The sequence below is a fragment of the Scatophagus argus genome, chromosome 7 (assembly GCF_020382885.2).
Source record: "Scatophagus argus isolate fScaArg1 chromosome 7, fScaArg1.pri, whole genome shotgun sequence".
Classification (NCBI taxonomy): Eukaryota; Metazoa; Chordata; class Actinopteri; family Scatophagidae; genus Scatophagus; species Scatophagus argus.
In genome coordinates this window covers 3674192-3697720 of record NC_058499.1, presented here as the reverse complement: position 1 = coordinate 3697720, position 23529 = coordinate 3674192, and the positions used below count along the sequence as shown (strand labels likewise).

Below are 23529 nucleotides of genomic sequence, written 5' to 3'. Positions count from 1 at the left end.
GCTCCTTCCTCCAATTTTCACAGTGCATGCAGTTGCCGTAACAACACAGTCCCAATTTAAATATAGTTAGCCTTTTGTAGCCATTTAAAATCACAGATGGCTAACTCAGACTGAATCAGAGCCATTCATAAACGCCTGTCCTTTAGAATTAATGAAGCTATCAACAACATTTACATCCAACTGAACTGCCTTAAAGCACGCATGGCCAATGAATGCACCATTATAACGTCCAATAACAAACAGTATCGACACAAATATGAAGAGAAAAGACAAAAAACATGTAAATGGACTTGGTGTGCATAAGTATCCCATTTGTACAGCCAAAAAATAAACTTTTGAGAGAGGGGAAAAAATTCTTTTAGGGCAATTTACAAAACCATTAAATGCACAAAACCAACTCTTTCAGCACTTTGGTACTAAATCAGAATTAAAATTTGCACAAATAAGCATTGGTCACACCATTTTTGGGATTGCTGACTCGATTATAATCTTGATCTGCATGTTTCTGGTTTTACTGTCTACATGTGGGGTGGACGGGGTTGACATAAACTGTCCCACAGTCCCTCCCACTGGGTCTGGCATTCAGGTACAGCTCCCTCCCTCCCTCTATAAAGCCTCTCATGTTAGCAGTGTAAACTTCAGACTTCAACTCATGGTAAATTCTTTGTAGCCTTAGAAGCAACACCTAACTCTGCTCAGCAGTACACAACACACTTGGATGTGCATCATAAATTCTCTTCATCACTTGATAGACATACCCTGAGGTAAGTCACTTTTTCCACAATTTTAATTTATGTTTTGGACTATGTTTAAAAGATTGCTGAACGATTCCTGAGGTATTTAAGAATGTAAATTGATGCCTTGTCAGATGTGATATAGAAGCTTGGAGGACTAGGGCTTGAGTATAGATTTGAGTTTTTATTCAGTGATTTAGGGTGTACTGATGACTGGATGTTTCAACATTAACCTGCCTTAAACATCAATTAATGCTGTAACTAACAAACCAACAGACTGTGATTCTTCACCACCCTGTTGTGCAGCTACAAAGGCTATTAAATGCCGTCTTTAAGTAATCAATCACCAGTTGTGGCAGCAGTGCAGAGCTAACCTCCTGAATGTTATTTCGTTATCTTTTGACAGCTCCCAGCCAAAATGAGATTAGCCCTGCACACTGTCATCTGCTGCTGTGTTTTCACCAGTGTCCTGCCACTGGTAAAAGGTGCCACAGGAGAGCTCAACACCAGTCTGAAAAAAAGGTGAGCTGCCTGATCTACAAGCACTGTGAGAACATTGTGTTCATTCTCAAGAAAAAGCCTCATTCTTTTGTCCTTGAGCACTCAAAGCTGGTGCTTGCTCTCAACACCACAAGATATTTATATGAAGTTATGTCTGTCAGTAAATAAAAACAAATGAAGAAAATATTCCAGTAAAGTCAGAAAATTTCAGTTTTTCTGAGGATCGACTGATACTTAAAAGATACTTAAAAGTTAAAAACATGTGTAACTACCTAAAGATATCTCTCTGTGCTGCAATTTCTTGTTCCTCATTAGACTGATATATCAGTATTGGCACTGACTGTTTTGGAATCTAAAAGTAAAGCATCATGACTTTGCTAATTCATCTAATAAAATTCTTTACACCTTAAGTTGCACTGGCACCAAAGGTTGTCATATTTTGGATGTGTGAGGCTGTGTCATACACTGATACTGATCATAAAGTCTCTTAATCAGTGTCAGCTTCTACTGTCACAACCTCTTCTGTTTCCTGTCACAGGTTCAGAGTATGGCTGCAGAGCCGTACGAAGAGGGACCTGCAAAGCAGCTTATTGACAGTCAATGACTGCTACTCTGACACCCATGTTGGATCACAGCAGCACGGGCATACAATAACTGTCTCACCTCCATCAAGGTAACAATGAATGAAAAACTGCATTTTGAGGGCATTTATGACATACATAGAGAGAAAAGAGTACGAAACGCAATAAAAGATGGAACCAGCTCGGTTCAACAGTATGTCTCAAAACTACCAGGAGACAACCAAAGAACTGCATCTTTTAAATGATTGGAGGATCTGCAGATGCTCTCTGATATTACAGATTCTTACATTCCATATGAATTCTAAATGAAATGTCAGATAAAGGATAGATATGAGAGTGGATACTGAGACTGGATATCCCATAGAAAAGCTTACATGAATTCACATAAATCTTGATGACAATTTGGCTTTCAAACACATCAAAATCTACTGCCAGGTCAGATTTAACAACCATGGAAAGCCTGAAAATAGAGCATAAATATTTCTTTTCCTTTCCCAGCTTTGGGCTAAATATCAGACCCAGGAGGTCAGCATCATCCAAATCATCCGGCTGCGTCCTAGTCACATGTGCGTACCATGACCTGCTCTACCGACTGCATCAGATTAACAACAGGCAAAAACAGTCCAATGCCCCTGAGACAAAGATCGGTTCCAATGGCTACGGACGCCGTCGTCGCTCACTCCAGGATGTCACTCAGCTTGCCCTCCAGACAGGAAGACAAAGCGGGAGCCCTGAAGCTGGTCAGAGACTCTGCAGACACAAAAGCACACGCACAGTCGCCTAAGACAGGAATGGAAAGGCAAAGGAGAATCCTTATTGGGGTTATCTGCTCACAGCAGATGAAGATAAGTCCCCTCAGAGGTTTTATTCCAGAGATTTACAACTAGATATGCAGAAAGAACGGCCGCCACATCTGTACAGTCCTTCAGAGGAAGATTTGCTCAGGTCACTCTGGATGAAGGCGAGATTCCAATAACAGATACTGTTGGTACATGCTTAGGTGAAGGTTTCAGTGTGTCCAAACAAGTGTGTGATTTGTGGATGAATTCAAGTCAGACCTGCGCGACTTCACAAGAATGTCTGTCTCTTCTTCAGCTTTCAAAGTGAGCTTGGCAGCTGAGACAGAAGATAATCCCTGGCAAACTTCTCTGACATGCCCATGAACTTGATGAGGAACCAAGGCCACGACGGTCAAGAAACTGACATTACTGGACCCCCAACTGCAACAAGCAGGACCCTTTCACAAGTGAACTGAATGTATTGAACTGCTTGTGAAGTGCAATTTATACAATATGTACTCATTGCAAACATGTTACTATCAGCTTGTACAGTATATAGGATATATAAAGCTACTTTATATTTAAGCATATAATACAGCTATATTTTTTATACAGCCAAAATACATATTAAACATCTCTTTTTTGGATTTTAACTTCAATGAAGTATGCATCTTAACTGTGTAAATAGTTATCTTGTCCTGTATTCTTCATGTGAATTAAGTGGGGCGATTTGACCAAAAAGTAATAATATCTATTTAATCGCATTCACGATTCATGGCAATTGTGATCTTTTTTTCCCCCACAAATTTGAAATGCCCTGTAGATAATTTAGACTTGAAATAACCTATGAATTTCTCAATCTTCAACATTAAAACCGGAGAATGCATTAAAGATTGTTCTTTTTCGGCACTTGCTATAAATTATGTTGCATTATTTACAATACGTCATTCAAGGAAGATCCACGTAAAGTAATTCTTCTAAACAACATAGCCATCTATATCACTTTATTGATATGTTTGTGTAGCGTAGATCTGCTAGTCAATGAGATTATGTGAAGTTTGCAAACAGAAGTAAGCAAACTTTAAATATCACCTTCACCGTGAAGTCATCATATTTCCCACACCTAAACAGCTGTGTTTTAAACCAAGGCTCAAGACATGATTGTGGTGATTACACCTTAATGGAAATTAGTCACAGCAGAAATGTTTTAGATCTTTCATAACAATATATTTGGATGGTGAAAGTCAAACATGGCAACTTAAAAGCAATTGCAAAGTAGACCCATTTTTTGGCCACTCTTGAGAAAGTGATGAAGAGCCTTGCTATGATGGCTAATAAAAGTGCTGTGCTGCCATCTAGCTTTACAGTAGGCAACATGTAACAAACAGAGGCCAAACTGTTTCAAAATCCATGCAGCTTCAACAAAGCACGTACCGTGGTTATGCCAAATGTTTCATCTTTAAAGCCTTAGTTTGAAATTTATCTGCTTCATTATTTGAATGTAATAAATCCAAATGTACTCATAATTCAGCTGAAATTACTTGACACAGTATTATATAACATGATTTGTGTCTCGTTGTGGTGAACATGGCAGAAACTGTAATAGCTTTCAGCTGGCTGTGGCTTTGTTTTTGAAATAAATGAATGAATGCATCAACTTGAAGCGAGTTTGACATTATTCAGTGACCTAATGTACCTAACGTCAAATATTCTGCTTGTGCATGCGTGTACTAGTTTATGAGGCTCACAGAAAACACAGTATATGTTCCTCGTCTGTTTTGTGATGGTATGTGTGAGTCTTATTAAGTCCAGAATACATGAACCACTGGTGTGCATTCCATTCTAAAAATAATACATGGTTTATCAGCTGCACTCTCTCAAAGAAACACATGTACGGAAATTAAATTGGTCTTGGGTCAACATGTTCCTAAAATTGGGTAACCACAGCATTTTAACAAAATGAATTATCTTTTGGCAAGACAATCCAAGTTTTGATGAATGTACAGAGAGAAGCAGTGTGCTCCTCTTCAAACCAGGAACACTCAAACGAGGACTAAATAGAGATATTAATCACTGTGGAATTTGACCTCCACTGATAGGATGCAGAGTGGTCACACTGTCCTGAAATTACAAACAATTTCAACATAAATCTGGTGATTTTCACTGAAACATTAAAACCTCTCCCATTGGAATTGATAGATTATTATATAAAATCAATGGTTTGACTATGTAAATGTTTGTTTGCAAAGGAAATCAAAATAAAGAGTCATTTTAAAGTCCATCCATAAAACACAACTGCAGTGTCACTTTTTGTAATGTCATGTCCTGCACTTTTTGGATCAACGGTTTAGCTTAAACAGAAATCTACAAGGTACCATTTAATGCAGTAACATTTCAACATCATTCAACACTTAGTTCTTTCTGCCAAGTGGGACATACTGGAGACCTCAGAAATTCCTGACATCTCCCACTCATAATCAGACATGGACTGATAAATGGACTACATCAGCTGATATGAGCTTATTGCAAATACATCTGTATCAGTGTACATTTCGTAACATACATACATCAGTAACATGAAATGTCAAACTAGGTTTGAGGTATTTTAGAAACTGTGTTCATTACATTAATAGATGTAGCCTATTCACACGAAAAATGATCTAGCAATGCTTAGCTACATGATTACCTGAAGTTGTATGGTGGCTAATAAATATGTACAGGTTGGCCTCAGTATAATTTAACTGTAGCAATGTCTTATTGAAACATCATATAAAGTACCGTACCCTAATATTAATTATTCATTTTTAAGAAAGATTCTAACAATGGACATGTTAAGGCACAACTACACAGAATGAATACCCTGATCCAGCCATCCAGAGGTCACGAGATGGATAGAAGATTTTCCTTTACTGTCCAGATGGTGGTGCTGTAAGCCTTACTCCACCACTCTGCAACCACCTAAGCCCCAGCATGGGCAGAATACTGTAGATAGCTGACAAATGCGCACCATTTATGTTTATTAGCGTTCACTGCATTGACAGTAATGTTGATAAAACAAATTTAAGGAAAGTAATAATGGTCTCTTTTTTGCCAGCACAATGAACTGCACATACATCGTAAACAAACCAAGTGGACTGTGGCCTATGCATAGTTTGCATGCTATTGAAAAAGTGAGCGGTATGTATACCAGCTTCCTCCAGCATGTCCTCTACCACAATGAGCGACAGTGAAGCAAATCACTTCCTCAAACCTATTTTGAGTGCAGTGAACTTTTCACTTTACACTGTACACCCGTTACACTTGTTCAGACTGGCAGTGAGAGAGGAAACCAACTGTGTCTCCGCATGCTGGAAGCTGCTGCTCTGAGTCTTGTCTGCTGACGCCTAATAAGGGTCTCTGCAGTCCCAAGAGGTGTCAACATTGTGCACAGCTCTGCAAACAGTAAGTACACCGCCTTCTCAACAACGAGTTATGTACGCTTCGCGCTTCTGTATCCCTTCGATTTCTTGTCATATCTTATCATTTTCATCACTGCTCTTGCATTCTTCCTGGCTCATGCCCTACTTTGTGTGGCATTATCTGTTAACTGAAATGCCATAGCTGTATTTGTTTTGGAGGTAAATACACATCAAATATTCTAAAGACTCAAATTTCTGACAAACAGATCATTTTCAGTGCTTTATTATTTTTTTCCATCTTGGAAAGCCTCTAGATGTATTATGATAGCAGGACTTGAATATTTTGTAGTTATTTCATGTCGGAGACAGAAAAATGAAGCGGTAAAGTTGCACTGTGTTTAACACTGCTGAGTCACATCAAGAAGATACTGAGTTTTTATTTCTCAGCCACAGCCCTACTTCTGTGGAGTTGTTATGTTATATTCTACTCATGTTTGTGCAGGTGTATTCTTCTTGTGTCCACACAGTCCCAAAGACAAGCCAGACCACTGCAGACCCTCCCACAGGTACAAATGGAGGCATCTATTTCTTTGATGACACACTTGAATATTCCACTACACTTTCTACTATCAGAATATAGTTTCTACTTATGGCTGCTTGTAATTGCCTTTTGTTGGGAGAAAAATATTTGTGTATATTATATATTATACATTTATAGATTTGTATTCTAAAAGAATTACAAAGAAAGGCAGAGCACCTCTGTTTCTTTAGAGTAAAAGAATATACAAGCATGCTGAATCCGTACAAGAGTGAGAACCACCTGGACATGTACAGTCAGTTATTTTTTATTATTATACTGTTCACTGCAACATAGTGGCAGTAAGTGGTGTTTTGAGCCTCATGCTAAGCTTAGCATGCTAACACTGGATATGAGCGAGTACAACATGAATCTGTTCAGTCAAATAATTTCTCCATAGTTGTACTTTCAATAGGTGAGGTTTAAATTGGAAGTGGGTGGTGCTTAAACCAGAGCTGGGCGGGACTAACTAGACTTATGTTTAACATGTTCACCATCTTGGCTTAGCATTTTGATTTATTAGTACTAAAAACACAAGCGAGAATGATAGAGAATCTCATGAATTCTGAAAGTGTTGAACAAATTTTAAAAAATAACCTTATGGTGGTGCAAGAGGAAACCTAATCCATCCTGAATGTGGCATGAATGTGTGTACTAAATGTCATGGTAATCAACAGACAATCCAAAAGTTATACACACAAATATTAGTTATAGTCACAGACATTCCACTCAAAACCACAAATGCGATCCTCATGGCAAAGGCAGTCAATAGGATTCATCCTCTGGGCACCAAAGATATCTGTACAAAATTTCAAGGCAACCCATCTAATAGTTGTTCAGATATTGTGGTCTGTACAGACCTGCCCACTGAAAAACAGTGCCATTCACAGCATGCTTAAAAATGTGTTGATGTGGATCAATGGACAGTAACTGACTAATTCAAATGAAACTAAATACACTATGACTGCAACAGAGGACAAAAGTAAATGTATGAAACGGTTACAAACCAAAAATGTCGCTCAAAGGGAAGTATAGTATCTTCTCTTATCTTGGTGACCACACAATAAAAAAACAAGGAAGCATCTTGTAACAGCTGTGTCACTTATGCCAGTAAAAATACTGACAGTAAACAGCCATACAGTCAGTTGAACAGCACAGTTCAGATTATGATACAGTTCACAGGGCTGTAACGTTGGTTGCCATATTAATCTTTGGTCATTTGTCATATGTTATTATTATTTCGTAGTCCAGAACAAGCTGTGAAGGTATTTCCACACAAACACAACAAGTCTAAACATGCCTTTCAAAGAGAATTTCATTTGTATACACGAACAGAGTAGCCTGAGACTGTTTGTATGGTCTTCTACAATTATTCATTAGATTGGCTGTTGCTGTCGTCAGAGAAATGCAGCATCAAGACTTTACTTGCCTTGTCTCTTCAGTTATCTTTATGTTCTTTTATCTTACATCTGTGACATCCTACAATCAGAAATTACTCATTTCAAGGCTGAGACAAGCAGATCTCCACTAAATCTTAAAGCACAGACTACAGCACATTAGTAAACCTTCTTAACCCTCAAACTACCTCAGCTGCCACTGTGTACATTTTAAGAAAATATGAATACCTAAATACACACAAGGCTGTTCGCTTTGATGTTGTTTGTACACTGATACTGCCTCAGACACGCAAGTTTGTCTGTGTGTACATTCTTCTGACACAAAAAAACAGGAAATTCCAAAACCCAGCATCTAATGTGAAACTTTCTCAACCAACTGCCAGCCCATGTTTCTCTTTTCTCAACACTTTTACTCTCGCCACTCACAAAAATGTTTTTGTTGTTTTGTTGTTCATTTTTTATAGAACAGCCTAACAAACGAACACAGAAAAGGTGCTTCCTGCTATGTTATCTGCAAACCTCTTCTGTCCAAACCAGCTCCTTAATGCGCTTAAACAATGTCAGATTTTTCCTGATCACAGCGGAGAGAATTGTGGGTAATTCTCTGAACCCCAAGTATGATCGGGAAGGTGCATGGGTCAAACAATCAAATTTCTGAAAAGTCCAAATTAGTCTCTTAGGTCACACAACGAGAAAAAACTATCTAAGAGCCATCGGTTCTAAATTACCTTCACAGTACAGAAGACTAAACTGACATTTTGTCAATTGGAGAACAAGTGAACTGACTACACTGACCGATGTGCCCAATCCTGTTTCAAAATAAAATCCATTTTGAGACTTAAAATCTTACTCTTTTAATGTGAAAGGATCTGGCCAATACTAAGATATTTTCTATTAAGTGCAAAAACCAAACAAAAACATTTGGAGGGGATACAAAAGAAATAACATTTAATGTTCTCAGTCTGTCAGTTTTCATAATGTCAGAAGCTATAAAAATTCCTTAGCTAAAATATTTTTCCATAAAAAAACTGGACTTTTCTCAGTGTTAATTAATCATTCTCAAAGTTTCAAATGAATCAAAAATTTCAGCCTGAATATAGGAACAAATGTACACTTCTTACTCTGAATGTGTGAGTAACTTATGCATGTAATTCTGCTGCTATTTTTGACTTGTGTTGTGTCTTATCCTGTGTGATGGTCTTGGTTATAACTATGAGGTTCTTGATTTTTCAGTTTTAGGCTTTCAGAAAAAAAAGATAAAAGAAACCTTCAATTGCAAAATATATGGAAAAACAAAAGCTTGTGAAATAGAGATTCACTGGAACCTGGAAGTGGTTCAGGATTTTGGCTCTCTGTACAAAATGTCAGAGTCAACATACTGTACCACTTTGGGGCAAATTATTTAACTTCAGAATGAGAAATACTTTACTGATCCCTGGGGAAATTGGGACTTGAAACTCGATCCACTACTTCAGCAATGAACTGCAGATTATTCCACTGTTAAAATGAACTTTGTCCCTCTTTGGTCAATACAGATCAAAATGAGGAGAAGGGACACGCCGCTCTGCAAGCAGCAGTCTACGCCCTGCTTTGGGAAAGGTGAGTAAATACTCACCTGCATGTATGAGCACAGCATACTCAGACACATTCACATTCATACAATACACAATTGACTTATTAAAGTAATGCAAGCGGCACAACTCTCACTTAAATGAACAAATCCAGCGCTATCACTGGTACAGGACAAGGACTTAACTGGGCAACCCAACTCAACGTTCTTGTTCCACTATCTTATTATAGTACTAAATGCTGAGTAGGAAACTATGCGAGTGCCACTACTTGGCAACATGTTATAAAGAGCTACAGTGACTATGAGTTATATGTACTGTAGTCTGACACCTGCCTTGCAGGAGAGAGCTGCGACAATTAGTTTATCACCAACTATTTTAAAAATGAATAAATCATTTCGGTCATTTTTCAAGCAAAAACATTTGCAGGTCGGAGCCTCTAACATGTAAAGATTTGCTGCTTTTCCTTGTCAGTTAAGATAACAAAAGAAGAGTCTGGGTTTTGGACTGCTGGTCGGACAAAAGATAATAAAAATAAACATTGCAGACCTGGGGAGAATAAAACAGTAAACTAAGGTGGAAATTTCGCCCACTAATCCTCAGTATGCTTAAAAGCAGAAAGCGTGACAAAAGCCTTTGCAAACAGAAGACTTTGGGCCACCACACATACAGGTTCAACTAGTTTTCTCCTGACATGGTTTTTCATTTTATTTTCTCAGTGAGAAGACAGGCAATAGGCAATACAGGCAAGAAGGGAGCATCCATTTTACAAAGAAATACCCTTTTTCAACAGAACATAACATATTCAAACATGTTTTGCTTTCCCTCAATCCGACTTTAGACTGAGTTATTTTGGAATACATAGTTATCAGTGTTGATCGTTCACTTCTCCAATGCAGTCAGAGTGATACTGATCATATCCAGAGTTTCTGTCATGCTCACTGCATGCATTAAGTAGCCTCATAAAAAACACATTTAAGCATTGACTGTATATGATATTAACTATCTTGCTCATGATCTCTTAGTGGATTAAGAAAATTAAGTTTTTCAAAATTAAAAATTCAGTTAGTAATTAGAAATTGGTAATGCAAGTTATTATCAATTATCTGCAGGAAATCCACTAACTGTAGCTGTATAAACATTTAGATGTTATCTTGAGCAATATGAACTGTTGGGAAAGATTGCTTTTGATAAATAACGGGTACTTAAAATAACTGTTTACGTTCTCTGAATGGCCTGCCTTTAACTACATGGCCAGTGGCCAAAGCCAAAAAAGTTTTTCAAATATACTTTCCCAGGGCTTTAATATTACTTTAGAAATAGAGTATTCAATTTCTTCCTCATTGCCCTATCTCACAGATAGGCTCTCACATGTAAGCAGACAGTTGTGACATACCAGCTTGGATTAGCTGTCCCTGTTGCTATGATGCTCTCAGAACCCTAAAATAGAGATAGAGAGGCACACTCAAGACAGCAACAACTAGCAGCTGCATTATACATACAGACACCAGACCACAGAAGCAGCAGAGCAAAGCCTGACTGAGGCAGTCAGAGTGAAAACCCTGAAGACACAAAGACACACACATCAGACGTGAGGACGGCCCTGACAGTGTCAAGAGGCTTCAGCAACACTTTAAAGTGGTCTCTGAGACAGGACAACAAGAGGCAGATATATGAAAATAGTGGAGCCATAAGCTGAGTGCTAGGGAGTCTAGAAGAGACAGAAGCAGACACATGAAAGCTGAAACACTTGACTCCACAGGCAGAGACTGAGAGAGTCAAACATGGCCAAAATCGCAGCAGAAGGTAAGAGACAGATAGAGCTTCCTCTTCTCGTTATGGAGCTGTGTAGTGACACTGAGATGCAATGTGATGACAGTAATCAAGTAACTGAGAGATTATTAAACATGCCTGTGGTCTGAGGCACTGAGATTTGATGGTCAATTTAAAAAAACGATTTTAAGATTTTATCCAAACGTGACAGCTGAAACAAATGGGGCAAACATACTTCTAAAGCTGAGTATTGTGTGCAGTTGGACCATTTTGCTGAAATAAGTTGTTCTGTGATATATGCGTCTATTTTGTACAATAAAACAAATCCGCACGTTAATTGAAATTTTATTACATATGTTAAAAGACCCTCTGGATATTTCCACCCTGTTTTCTGTAGCTCAGGTTTCTATAATGGGGGATGTGGGTCAAGGTCATTCGAGAGGCTTCTCAGCTGTTCCAGTAGGCAGAGTGTGTACATGCAGGGAGGCTGTCAGGAATGACTGCTTCAGAAACGTGCCAGCCAGAAAACTGGGACAATGTGAGAGCAAATGTTAACAGTGTCATCTGTCATCTCAAAGTTTTAAGACGGATAGAGTTGCACCTAAACCATTTAGGATGTTGAGTCTGCAGCAAAGAAGTTTGCTACTCGACACCCTGGTACTGCACATGTTGTTTTGTGCTTGTTGTTTCAAATACCTCCATGGGGACAGATGCTGGAACTGGCCGAGTGACCAACACTGCCTGCAGCATTAATATTATTAGTAACTGTGATGACACGGTGATGAGAATAGCCCAACATCTTCACTGCTGATGGGATGTTGGACAGCAACAATAATTTTCAACAGCAAAACAAGCAGGCGAAGCTATTTGAAAAACAACTCTGCTGTCCATCATCTAGTCTGATCACAAAATAAAATCACAGACTCCCAAGTTTAAAAACAGGATCCGAGTTGATGCCACACGAGAGAATCGGCTCAATACAAATAAACAACCCCTCTTTTCCTACCAAAAGGTCCAGGGAACCAAAATGACGGTATGCTCCTAACTGCAGTTACCACAAAAGGAAAAGGGTCAGACATTCTTTTTCCACTTACAGCAAAAGCCAGAAACGTCAGAATCATGTGTGTTGTTTGATTCCTTGGGAAGGTTTACTTAGTTTAGTGTTCTCAAGTTGATCTGGTTTGGAGTTTCTGCAAAAACACTAACTCATAGACAGAAAAAATATTTTGACCAACTCAAAGAATGGAAAAATGCACTAACAATGAAAAGCATCAACGGAAAATCAACTCTCAACCAAGTTTCTAAATATGATGCCTCCCAACACAGCAGTCGCTGATGCAGAAAAATTACAAACTCATACTTTATATAGAACCTGTATGATGCTGTCACGCTATTGGATTCATAGCAATTAGATTGACCGAAAAGTGGTTGCACTGTGTGGCGAGGCAAAATGTTTTCTGTTTTCTGTGTTGCGTACTGATCTTAGTGCTGTGTAGTCCCCCAGGGGCCGAGAGGTCACCCTACCAGTCCCGGACACCCGTGACAGTGATTAACTGTGTTTACTGTAGCTTTCCTGACACGTTGGCAGAACATGTAGCCAGCAGTGAAACACAAGTCAGCCACTCAAGACATGTTTACCTGTGTGAGTTAAGATGAGGCACTGCAAAACGTGCCAAGTTCATCCCCTGATCCCACCACTGCCTACGATCTGATATTTGTATTTACTGCCACCAATAATGTTATTTCTTCAGCTACCACATTTATGGGATGAAATATGTTTGCAAGTTTCAGATTGCAGTGGCATGTTACTACATCCAATCTGTAACCCGAAGTTTCGAAACCACAACATGCTTCAGTAACTACTGCCAATGATCGCCGTGAATAAATAATTCCATGAATACTATTAAGTGGTACTGAAAAAGCATTTGTGGAGGCCCACATCAAATGAAGCTCTCTGCCCAGAGCCAGTCTTTATCATCGCAAATTATGAATAAATACTTTCTTCTGAGAAACCCTTTTAAAGCTAACTTTTCTTGACAAGACAAATAGGATTCACCAAACCTCAAATCTTTCTCAGAAATGCCACGGCTTTTCCCAAAAATGTCCATGAGTGAGGTGGATGAGAAGGTACGCCTGCTAGCAGAAAAGGTGTACGCCTCCGCCCTGAAAGAGGAAGACACCAAGGACGCTATGGCGCTGTTCACCGTGCAGGAGGACTGTCCCATCGGTCTGCATGAGGACAGGGAGCGGGCACTGCAGAAGGAGCTGGCTGAGCAGCAGTCCCAAGAGTGTGCTAAGAAGTAGGAACTGGAAATATGTTTGATAAAATATGTCTTTCTGTAAAACATATGCATCTTAACTCCCCGTCCAAATCAAAGAAAACTGTTGTAAGTTTCTGCAGTGGACTAAGGCAGATGTGAGGAGGGTAATCTTTGTCTTCTCTGTTGTCTCGCTAGGAAGAAGAGTTTCATGCTGAAGCGTTCACAGTCGGTGTCTTTGCAGATACCCGTCAGTGTGGACTGGAATCAGTCTATGGGGACCTCAGTGTTCTCCCCGAGCACACCTGAACCTAGCCTCCCACAGTGCTTTCCAGACTTCCAGAGAGTAACCATCAGTGGAGACTACTGCGCAGGGGTAAACCTGCTTGTTATTACACATAATGTGAACACAACAACAGCTTCACACATCAAAAAAACTTCAAAAATGACAGAGGCGTAATGGTGATTTCACCTCAGAAAGGACGGGGTATTTTTACATTCATTCCTATACTGGAGCCAAAAAAGTTTGGCCTAGGGGTGTAAGAGGAAAGTCCATGTTTTTACCCAAATTTAAATGGTTGTTTTCTGTACACTGGTAAAAACAAAACTGTTAAAACTGCGAAGTGAGTAAAATGGCATATTTCACGTTTAAAAAGGATTGGAAAGTCAATTCAAAACTGCGGAAACTGCCAATTGCGTGTTTATTGAAATGTAATCTGCTGTTAAGAGCCAGTTTTGTTCAAGACCTGCGACCTCCAATATGGCTTCCAGGTGTTGTCTTTAAACTGACACCAGAAAGAGCAGGCATTTTGTTGTGTACCACGGTTAATTATTATAATTCTAAAAGGGCATTTAAGGACAGACTTTCTCATGAAGGAAAATACATAACTGAAAAGTAAAACTGTTCCATGACCGTTCCAGATCACAGTTGAAGATTACGAGCAGGCAGCCAAAAGTCTCCTTGGGGCGCTGTTCATCAGAGAGAAATACTCCAGGTTGGCCTACCACCACTTTCCCAGGACCACTGCCCGGTTCCTTCGCAACGCCGAAAATGAGAAATGGAGGGAAGAGGATGAGGTCCGGCCAGGTAGGGCATTTACAGAACCTCTTCTTTTTCTCATTGGAAAAAAAACTGTATGGGTTAATACTGCAATTTTTGTCTAGTCTTCACTCTTGTACGCTCCATAGAGTTACAGAGACTGTACACCTATTTTTAAGATCTCTTTGTGTGTGTATCAGTGAAACTATCCCTAACTACAGATAAGGACAAACTTCCAGAAGCTTCAGTGTAATGCAATCCAGCAAACAGGAGGTAGAGAGAGAAAGTGTGATACTGATGAAACATATAGACATGACCAATATGTCATCTGTCCATCAAGTGTTTGAACTGCTAAAATTTGAACAGAACAGGGAAATGAATAAAATTTTGGTTGGATTCGGGTAAGAATTGTTTTATGATGTAGGAACCAACTAAAGTATGCTTATAAGCTCACTGGGTTAGAAAAAATAGTTTACAAAGAATATGTTTTTAGCCAACAGGTAACAACACTCTGTGACGCCATTTTGAACAGAGAATAAAGAGGAGCTACTTTATTCCACAGCTGTAACCGTGACATGTAAAAACTGACTCCGCAAGTCAGTGTAGTATGTTGGACTTGAGAGTTAGAGTAACAACAAGGTAGCTACTTCAACGACCAGATGAACACAGAAACTCTTGTGGCGAACAGCCACTATCTCACCATATTTTATTTTTCCATTTTTGAAACTGTGTGTCCTTCTCTGGCTCTCTCTTTCACTTCCTCAAACACATCATGTGTTTTCCCACAGACTGAGAGAACGCCATCGATCAGTTAACTAGTGGACAATCTCCCCTCACCCTGCTGTCAGTCACACCTGCATGTAACTTTCTATAGCTTAAATGATTAATGTGATTATTTTTCATTTGCCTTTTTGTTTATTTAAACGTATGCAGACATCTGGCCATACATACATGAAGGAGAGGACCCATACTCCATGGAGGGTATTCCTGAGGACCTGAATTATGAGCTGCAGATGAAAGATGGTATAGTTCATGTTTACCACAATGCCGAGGACCTCAAACAGCAGAAGCCTCACAGCCTCCCTTACCCCGACATTGAGACCTTTGCCATAGACCTAAGCCACGTCCTTGCAATGATAGCTGATGGCCCAACGTGAGTACACAAATGTTTTGAATATTGTTAGGATCAATAGACATTTTACACAGTTTCTAATTAATATTTCCCAAGACAGTTGTGTTGATCTGTATCTTGCGCTGCCTTACAGGAAAACCTACTGTCACAGACGGCTGAACTTCCTGGCCTCTAAATTCTACCTTCATGAAATGCTGAATGAAATGGCAGAGCTTAAAGAACTTAAAAGTGTTCCACATCGAGATTTCTACAACGTCAGAAAGGTTGGTGGGTGCTATGTCCTTTGGTTAAGTATGCAATTGATAACTTCAAACCGGCAGTCTGGAACTTCTGCCTCCCCCTTCTGGCAGTGACAGTAATTACACGAACACTGTCAACGTGATATAGGCTCCACTATACTGCTACTTGCTATCGTCTACTGTTGCCAAACCAAATTTGGCTGGCTGATGTGAAACACATCCCTGTGCTCTACAGGCTCCAGATTAAAATATGATACTGCGAATTACAGAGAGATTTATCTGGTGGCTAAAGTCTTAAGCAGCATTGTCTCAACTTATTTAGTGAGTGTTTAAATTTTAAAAGTGAAGCCAAAACATCTAGCTCGCCCCCTGCTGGCTGGCTCATTAAATCCCACAGCATCCAGATCTACAGCTCGAGATACTGGATTGAAGGGCTGTCAGAATATAGTATAGTAGTAGTAAGTTATTTCTTAATTTAGTGCCCTAAATAAACTCAAATTTATGGCTACACTAACTTGTCTAGCAAAGTCATGCCCATTGTCACTTTTGTCTTATGTCAACCAAAGGTGGACACTCATATTCACGCTGCTGCTTGCATGAACCAGAAGCATTTGCTGAAATTTATAAAGACCACATACCAGACAGAGGCAGATCGTGTGGTGCTGGAGAAAGACGGCCAGAAGATCACACTCAAGGAAGTCTTCAACAACCTTAACATGGACCCCTACGACCTCACCGTGGACTCGTTGGACGTACACGCTGTAAGAACAAATTCATCACTGTCAAAGTTCTTAAAAACTGAAACAATTGCAGCAACATTTCTGCCAGACTGTCGAGGCTTTCATCAGGCTTATCTTGAACAGTTTATCTAAAAAGACAATGTCCTGAAGGCAAATAAATCACCTAATCACATAATAACTGACTGCCAAGAATTAATTTGTTATTTTCAAATAGCTGCAGCTCACTTGACTAACCTGTTCTCGTTGACATTAGAACATAATTATCATTGTTCATATATTTCATGTGGTGCAATCATTGTGCAATCATTTTCTAATCATGTTCCATGTAAAGGCCATCTTAATGTGTAATCTGAAAACAATTAACACAGTCACTTTGTTGGAATGAGACTGTGCTCATCAGTACGTATGATTCACTCCGTCTCACGATTTGTTCTCTTAGGGAAGACAAACATTTCATCGATTTGACAAGTTCAACTCCAAATACAACCCTGTGGGAGCCAGCGAACTGCGAGAGATTTACTTGAAAACAGACAACTACATCAAAGGAGAATACTTTGCACGTCTCGTCAAGGTGTAGTACGAGCAACATCACACATCAGCGTTTCCATTCACCCTGCCTAATTAGAATCAGGCTCATTTTGAATTTGAATTCAATAAACGCCATGAACCAACAGCAATATGACAATAAGGGCCAATGAAGATCAATGAAGTCTTCAGTCTGATAAACGTTTTTTTTTTTCAGTGAAGACATACTGACCAGTCACAGTAGCAACCTCATTGAATTTGGTAATGTTTGTAAATATATGCTTAATCTGAATGAAAGGGGCATCCTCAAAAGGCTCAGTCATTCAGTAGCAAGGATGTGATGAGGCTCACAACTTTGTGAAGGCCTTGACTGCATAAACAATATTACCAAACAGGGTCAGGAACGCTTTGTAAAGCAGTTTGTTTGCACATTATTTCACACACCATCACCTTTTTGGAATCAGGACTGTTGAGTACAAAAGAAAAAAAAATACAGCAGACTTGAAAATTTAGGAATAAGAATATAAAATTCCCAAATTCATAAAGATATATATAAAAAAATTAACAGTTGATAGTTGAAACTTTGAAAATTGCAAAGATTATTCGATTAATCGATTTGTTGGAATAGGTTATAGACGCATCACTGGATGTGGCTAATGAAAGGCTAGTGTTTTCTAAGTCTGTAATGTGCCTTTGGAGCATAAAGTAGACTTGTTTTGCTGGTATTTAGAAAGAGGTACAGATGTGACACAATTATTTGTTATCTGTCCTTTGAGCAGTCAACAATGATTACTTCTGCTTTTTCAGTAAACATCACAAACTTCCTGTGGGTTGGCATCTGTTTCAGGAAGTGGCCAAAGAGCTGGAGGAGAGTAAGTACCAGCATGCTGAGCCCCGTCTGTCCATTTACGGCCGCTCTGCCAGCGAGTGGGAGAATTTAGCAACCTGGTTCATCCAGCATAAGGTCCACTCAACCAACCTGAGATGGATGATCCAAATTCCCAGGATCTAGTAAGTCCTCAGTGAAAGCAGGGTGAAACTATTGCACTACCTACTACCCAAACCTTTTACTCTCTATACTGCTTCCTTTTTTATATAATGAGTGATGAAATTCATGTAGTTAATTCTGGATTCATGCTTTTGAATTAGAGCCATCACATCTCTGCCAAATTTAGCTTTTTTGGTGTTATAGTCTAAGAAATCCTGAGCAGATAAATTCTAATTGTCTCTAAACTCGTGAACTCCCAGCTCACCATCAAGTCAGGAATTACATTACTCAACAGGCTGTTCTCAAAAGCCAGTGTTTGTGTTTTTGTATGGGTGGATGAGCTGATTTTAATCCTTTTGTCTTGCAGTGACATCTTCAGGTCAAAGAAATTAATACCACACTATGCCAAAATGCTGGAAAACGTTTTCCTCCCCCTCTTTGAGGCAACAGTCAATCCACAAAAGCACAAGGCAACACATGTATTCTTGAAATATGTAAGTACTTTTTTGTGAATGAAGGAATTTGTGGCAGGAAACTTTTAAGGCGAAATAGCAGGCATATCAATCGAGTAAAAGACAAAGTTGGACAACAACTTTTTTGCACAGATGAGGAAACACGAATGGTTGTGTAATATCTGGCTGCTGCATCATCTTTGCTGTCCTGTAGGTAACAGGATTTGACAGCGTGGATGATGAGTCAAAACACAGCGACCACATGTTTTCCTACAAAAGTCCAAAACCTGAGGCGTGGATCACAGATGATAATCCTCCTTACACCTACTACTTGTTCTACATGTATGCCAACATCATGGTGCTGAACAACCTGCGCAAGTAAGTCCCGCACTATAGTGCATGTAACAGCACAGACTTGTTTAATGAAACTGAATGCCAATGCAGTTAATACCCAGAGTCATGTTACTTGCCAGGTACAAGGAAGTCATCCTGGTAATGTACATGCTTTTGGGGGTGGTGGGGTGACCCGGACAGCTTGAAAGTCAATCACAGTCCTGACGAACACATTCACACTGATGATTTGAGGAAAATTCATAGTTTCCAGCTTGATCTGCGTCTCTAATAAAGCCTTAATGTAAACACCAGAAGTTTAAAAAACTGATATGTTGAAAGTTTTGGGCTAAAGTCAAAGAAAAATGGCGTGTCGATAACAGATGAAGCAATCAAAGTAGATGGAAATAAATACCTACTTATGTTACTGCCTATGTTACTGTTCCAGCTGCATGGACACAGCCTCGAGTTATTACTGCCTGCCGGCTCCACCACAAAGCCAACATGTACATGACTGACAATATTTCAACAATTTATGTTATACGGTGGAGGTCATTTCTTTTTCTGAAGTTTGTAAACAACTTTAAAACTTGAGCGCTTTAAAAGAAATGAAATGCGGTGAAATGCTACATGTGTTACTACTGATATAACACTCATTATTTCTCACGTCTCATTATTTGTCCCTCCATAGGGAGCGAGGACTGAACACTTTTCAGTTTCGTCCACACTGTGGTGAGGCCGGCTCCATCACCCACCTGGTTTCTGCCTTCCTCACGGCTGACAACATCTCCCATGGACTCAACCTGAAGAAGGTGCAGTCCTGAATTCATATTAGAGTTTGATATTTAAGGTCGGTAGTTATGACCATCTATTGTTTATACTGGTGAAAACAAAGATACCAGGTGGTAAAGTACTACAAGTAACGCTGCATTTCTGTAGGTGGCACTCTTTTCTTTTCTTTAACTTCAGGTAGTGAATTTTCTCCCTGAAACCGATTCATAGCATGACACAAATTACGTTGGTGTCTACACTTCCTCCTCCTCCTCCTCCTCCCCAGAGTCCAGTGTTGCAGTACCTGTACTACCTGGCCCAGGTCCCGATTGCCATGTCTCCACTGAGCAACAACAGCCTGTTCCTGGAGTACTCCAAGAACCCTTTACGAGAGTTTCTGCAGAAAGGCTTGTGTGTGTCGCTGTCCACCGACGACCCCATGCAGTTCCACTACACCAAGGTCAGAACCACAGGAGAGAGAATGGATCAGTTCATGTTCCTCACCATCAGAATATACAATGAAAATAACAGTTTGTCTTTGTGACACCAACTAATCAAGCATTCAGTTGGGATAATATTGTGCATAAAAAATGATCAATTCAATCAATCATTTTTGGTCTACAAAATATCCAAATCAATAAATGTCTTCTTTGCTACTGCCAAAAGTCCAAGACCCAAAGATATTCAGTTTACTGTGATATATGACAAAGAGAAGCAAAAAAAAATCCTCCCGCTGAGCAGTTGGAGCCTGACAAATTATAACATATATTTCACTATTATTGCTGGATAAATAACTAATAAATAGTTAAAGAATATTTTTCTGTCACGCCACTAATCCTGAAATGCACATTATCCCTAAAATGTTCTTAGTAACCAAGCATTCCTCTGAAACCTTTCAGGAGGCCTTGATGGAGGAGTACGCCATTGCAGCCCAGCTGTGGAAGCTGAGCACCTGTGATTTGTGTGAGATAGCCAGAAACAGTGTGTTGCAGAGCGGACTCTCACATCAGGTAATGTCCAGCCTTTTTTTGCTCACTGAGTTACATAAGTGGGTTTTAGGGCTGGAGAAACTGAAAAGGGAGAAGAGAGTGTGTGCTTTAAGACTCCTTACATATTTGTCTTCATCTTACTTCCAATACAGTCAGCTGACATTCCGTCTTGTCTTGTGAACTATACTGTATGTGCCTCAGTGACTGAGTTGGTAATGCTAATACCAACAGATATTTGAGAATTTAGAAAAACTGTATCAGCTGATGATTACTTTTTTTACATGTCAGTGCAAAAAACACCTTTACAGGGTATACCTTTCCTTTAATGTGCAAATTACTTTAAAATTACACTGAGTGCATCATATTGGTCACACCTGCCTTATAATGAGAAGTACTTCTGTACAATCTCAGTCTTGTTGCTGTTGAGAGCTTCACACTGCTACATCGCAAAAACAAATTTTACAGTTTATTGAAGGGTCCAAAAATAAAACCTTGTGTCAGAGCTCATATTTCTACTCTGTCCTCATTATTTAAAAATACTGAGTCATGCTATGAAAGCTGACCACGTAGGTGGACAACTTGTCCACAAAGAGAAAGGTCAACACTCCAACCACAGAACTGATACCATCAACCATGTCCCATGTTGAGGTCACTGAATCACTACCTCCTCTACATCCTCTTTTTTCCCCTTTTCATCGACAGGAGAAGAAACACTTCATTGGTTCCAACTACCTAGAAGATGGACCAGACGGCAACGACATTCAGCGGACAAACGTGGCACAAATTCGCATGTCCTACCGCCATGAGACACTGTGCAATGAGCTCAGTTTTCTTGTGGACGCAGTGAAGGCAGATGTTACCACATGCCCACCTGAGTGACTGACTACGGCAGCACAAATTGCACCTGAATATGTGCTCAGGGATGAAGGGGCATAGGTTAGACGGCACGTCCATTTTTTTACTCCACCAATACAAAATTTTGTGGCCCAGATTTTTTAAAAAAGATGTATTATTACTATTTTATGTTGATCTTGGCCTACTTCTTGTAACATGATGAAAAATTGGATTTTTAGACTGTATTCAAGTATGTATCTACGAACAATCACTGTGTGCCTCATTTTATTAGCACAGAGGTTTATTTTCTTTGGCAAGTTCAATGTGCAAGATTTAGGTGTATTTAGGGGTAAAAAAATGGAAAACAAAATTTATAGTTGGTTTTCATAATTTATAGTTACCTGAAACTTGGAAATGTTGTGTTTTCGTTGCCTTACAATGAGCCTTTTATCGTCCTCCTCCGCCATGTTGCACTGACGGACAAACCAAGCACCGGCTCTGGAGAGGAAAAGAGCTGCAACAATTAGTCAATTAATAATTTGCAGATTGATCAGTTGCTTAATTAATCATCATTTTCAGTGTTAGAAAAGTCCTTTTCCATTTTTTTGTGGCCAAGGATGGACACATTTAAAAGATGAACATAAAATGATTTTCACTTTTTTGATTTATCACTTTTTTTTAAGTGCAGAAAAAAATAATTTCAAGCTACGAATATATTTAACTTTTAACACTGAATTCATTCAACTGCATGATTTTGGAAACTAAGTGAAACGAAATGTGAGGCAAAAATTCAAGTTAAAGTATGACTGAGCATTGGAACTAGTGAGAGCTTTGCGATGTCAAAACCCTCTTTTTTATGTTTGTCATTTTTCATAGTTTTTCATATGTAAATAAAGGCTGGAGAGCAGTCAGTGTTTTCACACAGCCTTTTTTGTGTGTGTGTCCATGAGATTACATTTCTAATAACTTTACACAGTCGTCTGAAAGTGAGCAGAACTTCTTAAAACTCAAAAAGGTTTACTAAGGTGTAATAACACACCTAGCGGAATGTCAGCAATTATCTGCTTGGATCAATTTCCCCTTTAAACGTGAGCTTTCAATTGAGCACTTGTTTCCCACGTCTTCACAACTAAATTTCACCGATGATGCTGATGCTACACATGGAGGGGAAAATCTCAGGAAAAACTAAAAAACAAACAAACAAAAAACCTTGGTGCTCTTAAAGACTTAAACACATTTAAAATTTCTCCATAACGGTAAGCTAGCTTGCACTGACAGACGTTTGCTGCCTGTAAATTAAGGTTTATTTAGGATTTTGAGCCAACATTAATTAGCATGACAACTTCTGGAAGATGGCTCTCGAAACGTATTTAACGATCAACGATGAATTAATTCAACGATCCATGAATTAAGAACTGAAAGATAATTAATTTTCAACTCACCACAGAAAGGCGCGCATCAGGATGAGCAACGGTTCCACTGACGCACGTTAATTTCAGCAGCAGAGGTGCTCAGAGCTGCCACTAGTGGCCGCAGCCTGTAACTGCAACTGCTGCAATTCAGTTTCACTTCATCTATTTTAGAACAAATAACATTGAAAAGGTATTTCTATAAATTAGAAAAGGAATTTCAGTATGAAGAGGTATTCCCCATTTATCCAGCACAGTAAAAAAATTGTGGAACCGATTACAAAGTCCCTGAGTCAAAAGTCAAATACTGTAAACTAATGACTCGCTAGTAATCAAACTAAGTGTGCTAAATGTGACACATTTAGTGTAATTGTTTAATCGTGTTTATCACATGATCATCATGAAGGTATAAAACAACATCAGTATTGAGTCATTTGAGTCATTTGATCAATAATTTATTGATGTTTCCCCAAACCGCCCTCCAACAGCTGGGAGAAGCAGTGCAGAGAAGAGTG

At 39.2% G+C, this 23529-nt stretch overlaps 2 protein-coding genes across 6 annotated transcripts; both read left to right on the top strand.

Annotated features, from left to right (window-relative positions):
• The first annotated feature begins 351 nt into the window (after positions 1 to 351).
• admb (adrenomedullin b) lies at positions 352 to 4316 on the top strand. Its single transcript, XM_046395213.1, has 5 exons — positions 352 to 764; positions 1141 to 1256; positions 1774 to 1908; positions 2315 to 2556; positions 2912 to 4316. The coding sequence occupies exons 2-5, from the start codon at positions 1153 to 1155 to the stop codon at positions 2977 to 2979; spliced, it is 549 nt and encodes a 182-aa protein (XP_046251169.1). The 5' UTR covers positions 352 to 764; positions 1141 to 1152; the 3' UTR covers positions 2980 to 4316.
• A 1564-nt stretch (positions 4317 to 5880) lies between these two features.
• On the top strand, positions 5881 to 22525 carry ampd3b (adenosine monophosphate deaminase 3b). 5 transcript variants are annotated; one of them, XM_046395207.1, is made up of 17 exons: positions 5881 to 6036; positions 6521 to 6559; positions 9503 to 9566; positions 13386 to 13608; positions 13765 to 13942; positions 14488 to 14653; positions 15539 to 15758; positions 15871 to 16000; positions 16543 to 16737; positions 17156 to 17287; positions 18089 to 18252; positions 18597 to 18723; positions 18896 to 19059; positions 19703 to 19823; positions 20069 to 20242; positions 20682 to 20792; positions 21474 to 22525. In XM_046395207.1, exons 3-17 carry the CDS (start codon positions 9509 to 9511, stop codon positions 21648 to 21650), a joined length of 2340 nt encoding a protein of 779 aa, XP_046251163.1. In that variant the 5' UTR covers positions 5881 to 6036; positions 6521 to 6559; positions 9503 to 9508; the 3' UTR covers positions 21651 to 22525. The 5 variants fall into 5 exon arrangements, with proteins under 5 accessions (XP_046251163.1, XP_046251161.1, XP_046251164.1 ...); XM_046395205.1 differs by having other exon boundaries at positions 6496 to 6559; XM_046395208.1 differs by lacking the exon at positions 6521 to 6559.
• Positions 22526 to 23529: the final 1004 nt, after the last annotated feature.

Coding starts and splice junctions, on each gene's coding strand:
- admb (XM_046395213.1), top strand. CDS start 1,153: ATGAGATTAGCCCTGCACACTGTCATCTGCTGCTGTGTTTTCACCAGT. Junction 1,909..2,314: donor ACTGTCTCACCTCCATCAAG/GTAACAATGAAT, acceptor TTCCTTTCCCAG/CTTTGGGCTAAATATCAGAC. Junction 2,557..2,911: donor AAGCGGGAGCCCTGAAGCTG/GTCAGAGACTCT, acceptor TCTCTTCTTCAG/CTTTCAAAGTGAGCTTGGCA.
- ampd3b (XM_046395208.1), top strand. CDS start 9,509: ATGAGGAGAAGGGACACGCCGCTCTGCAAGCAGCAGTCTACGCCCTGC. Junction 9,567..13,385: donor TACGCCCTGCTTTGGGAAAG/GTGAGTAAATAC, acceptor AATCTTTCTCAG/AAATGCCACGGCTTTTCCCA. Junction 13,943..14,487: donor GTGGAGACTACTGCGCAGGG/GTAAACCTGCTT, acceptor TGACCGTTCCAG/ATCACAGTTGAAGATTACGA.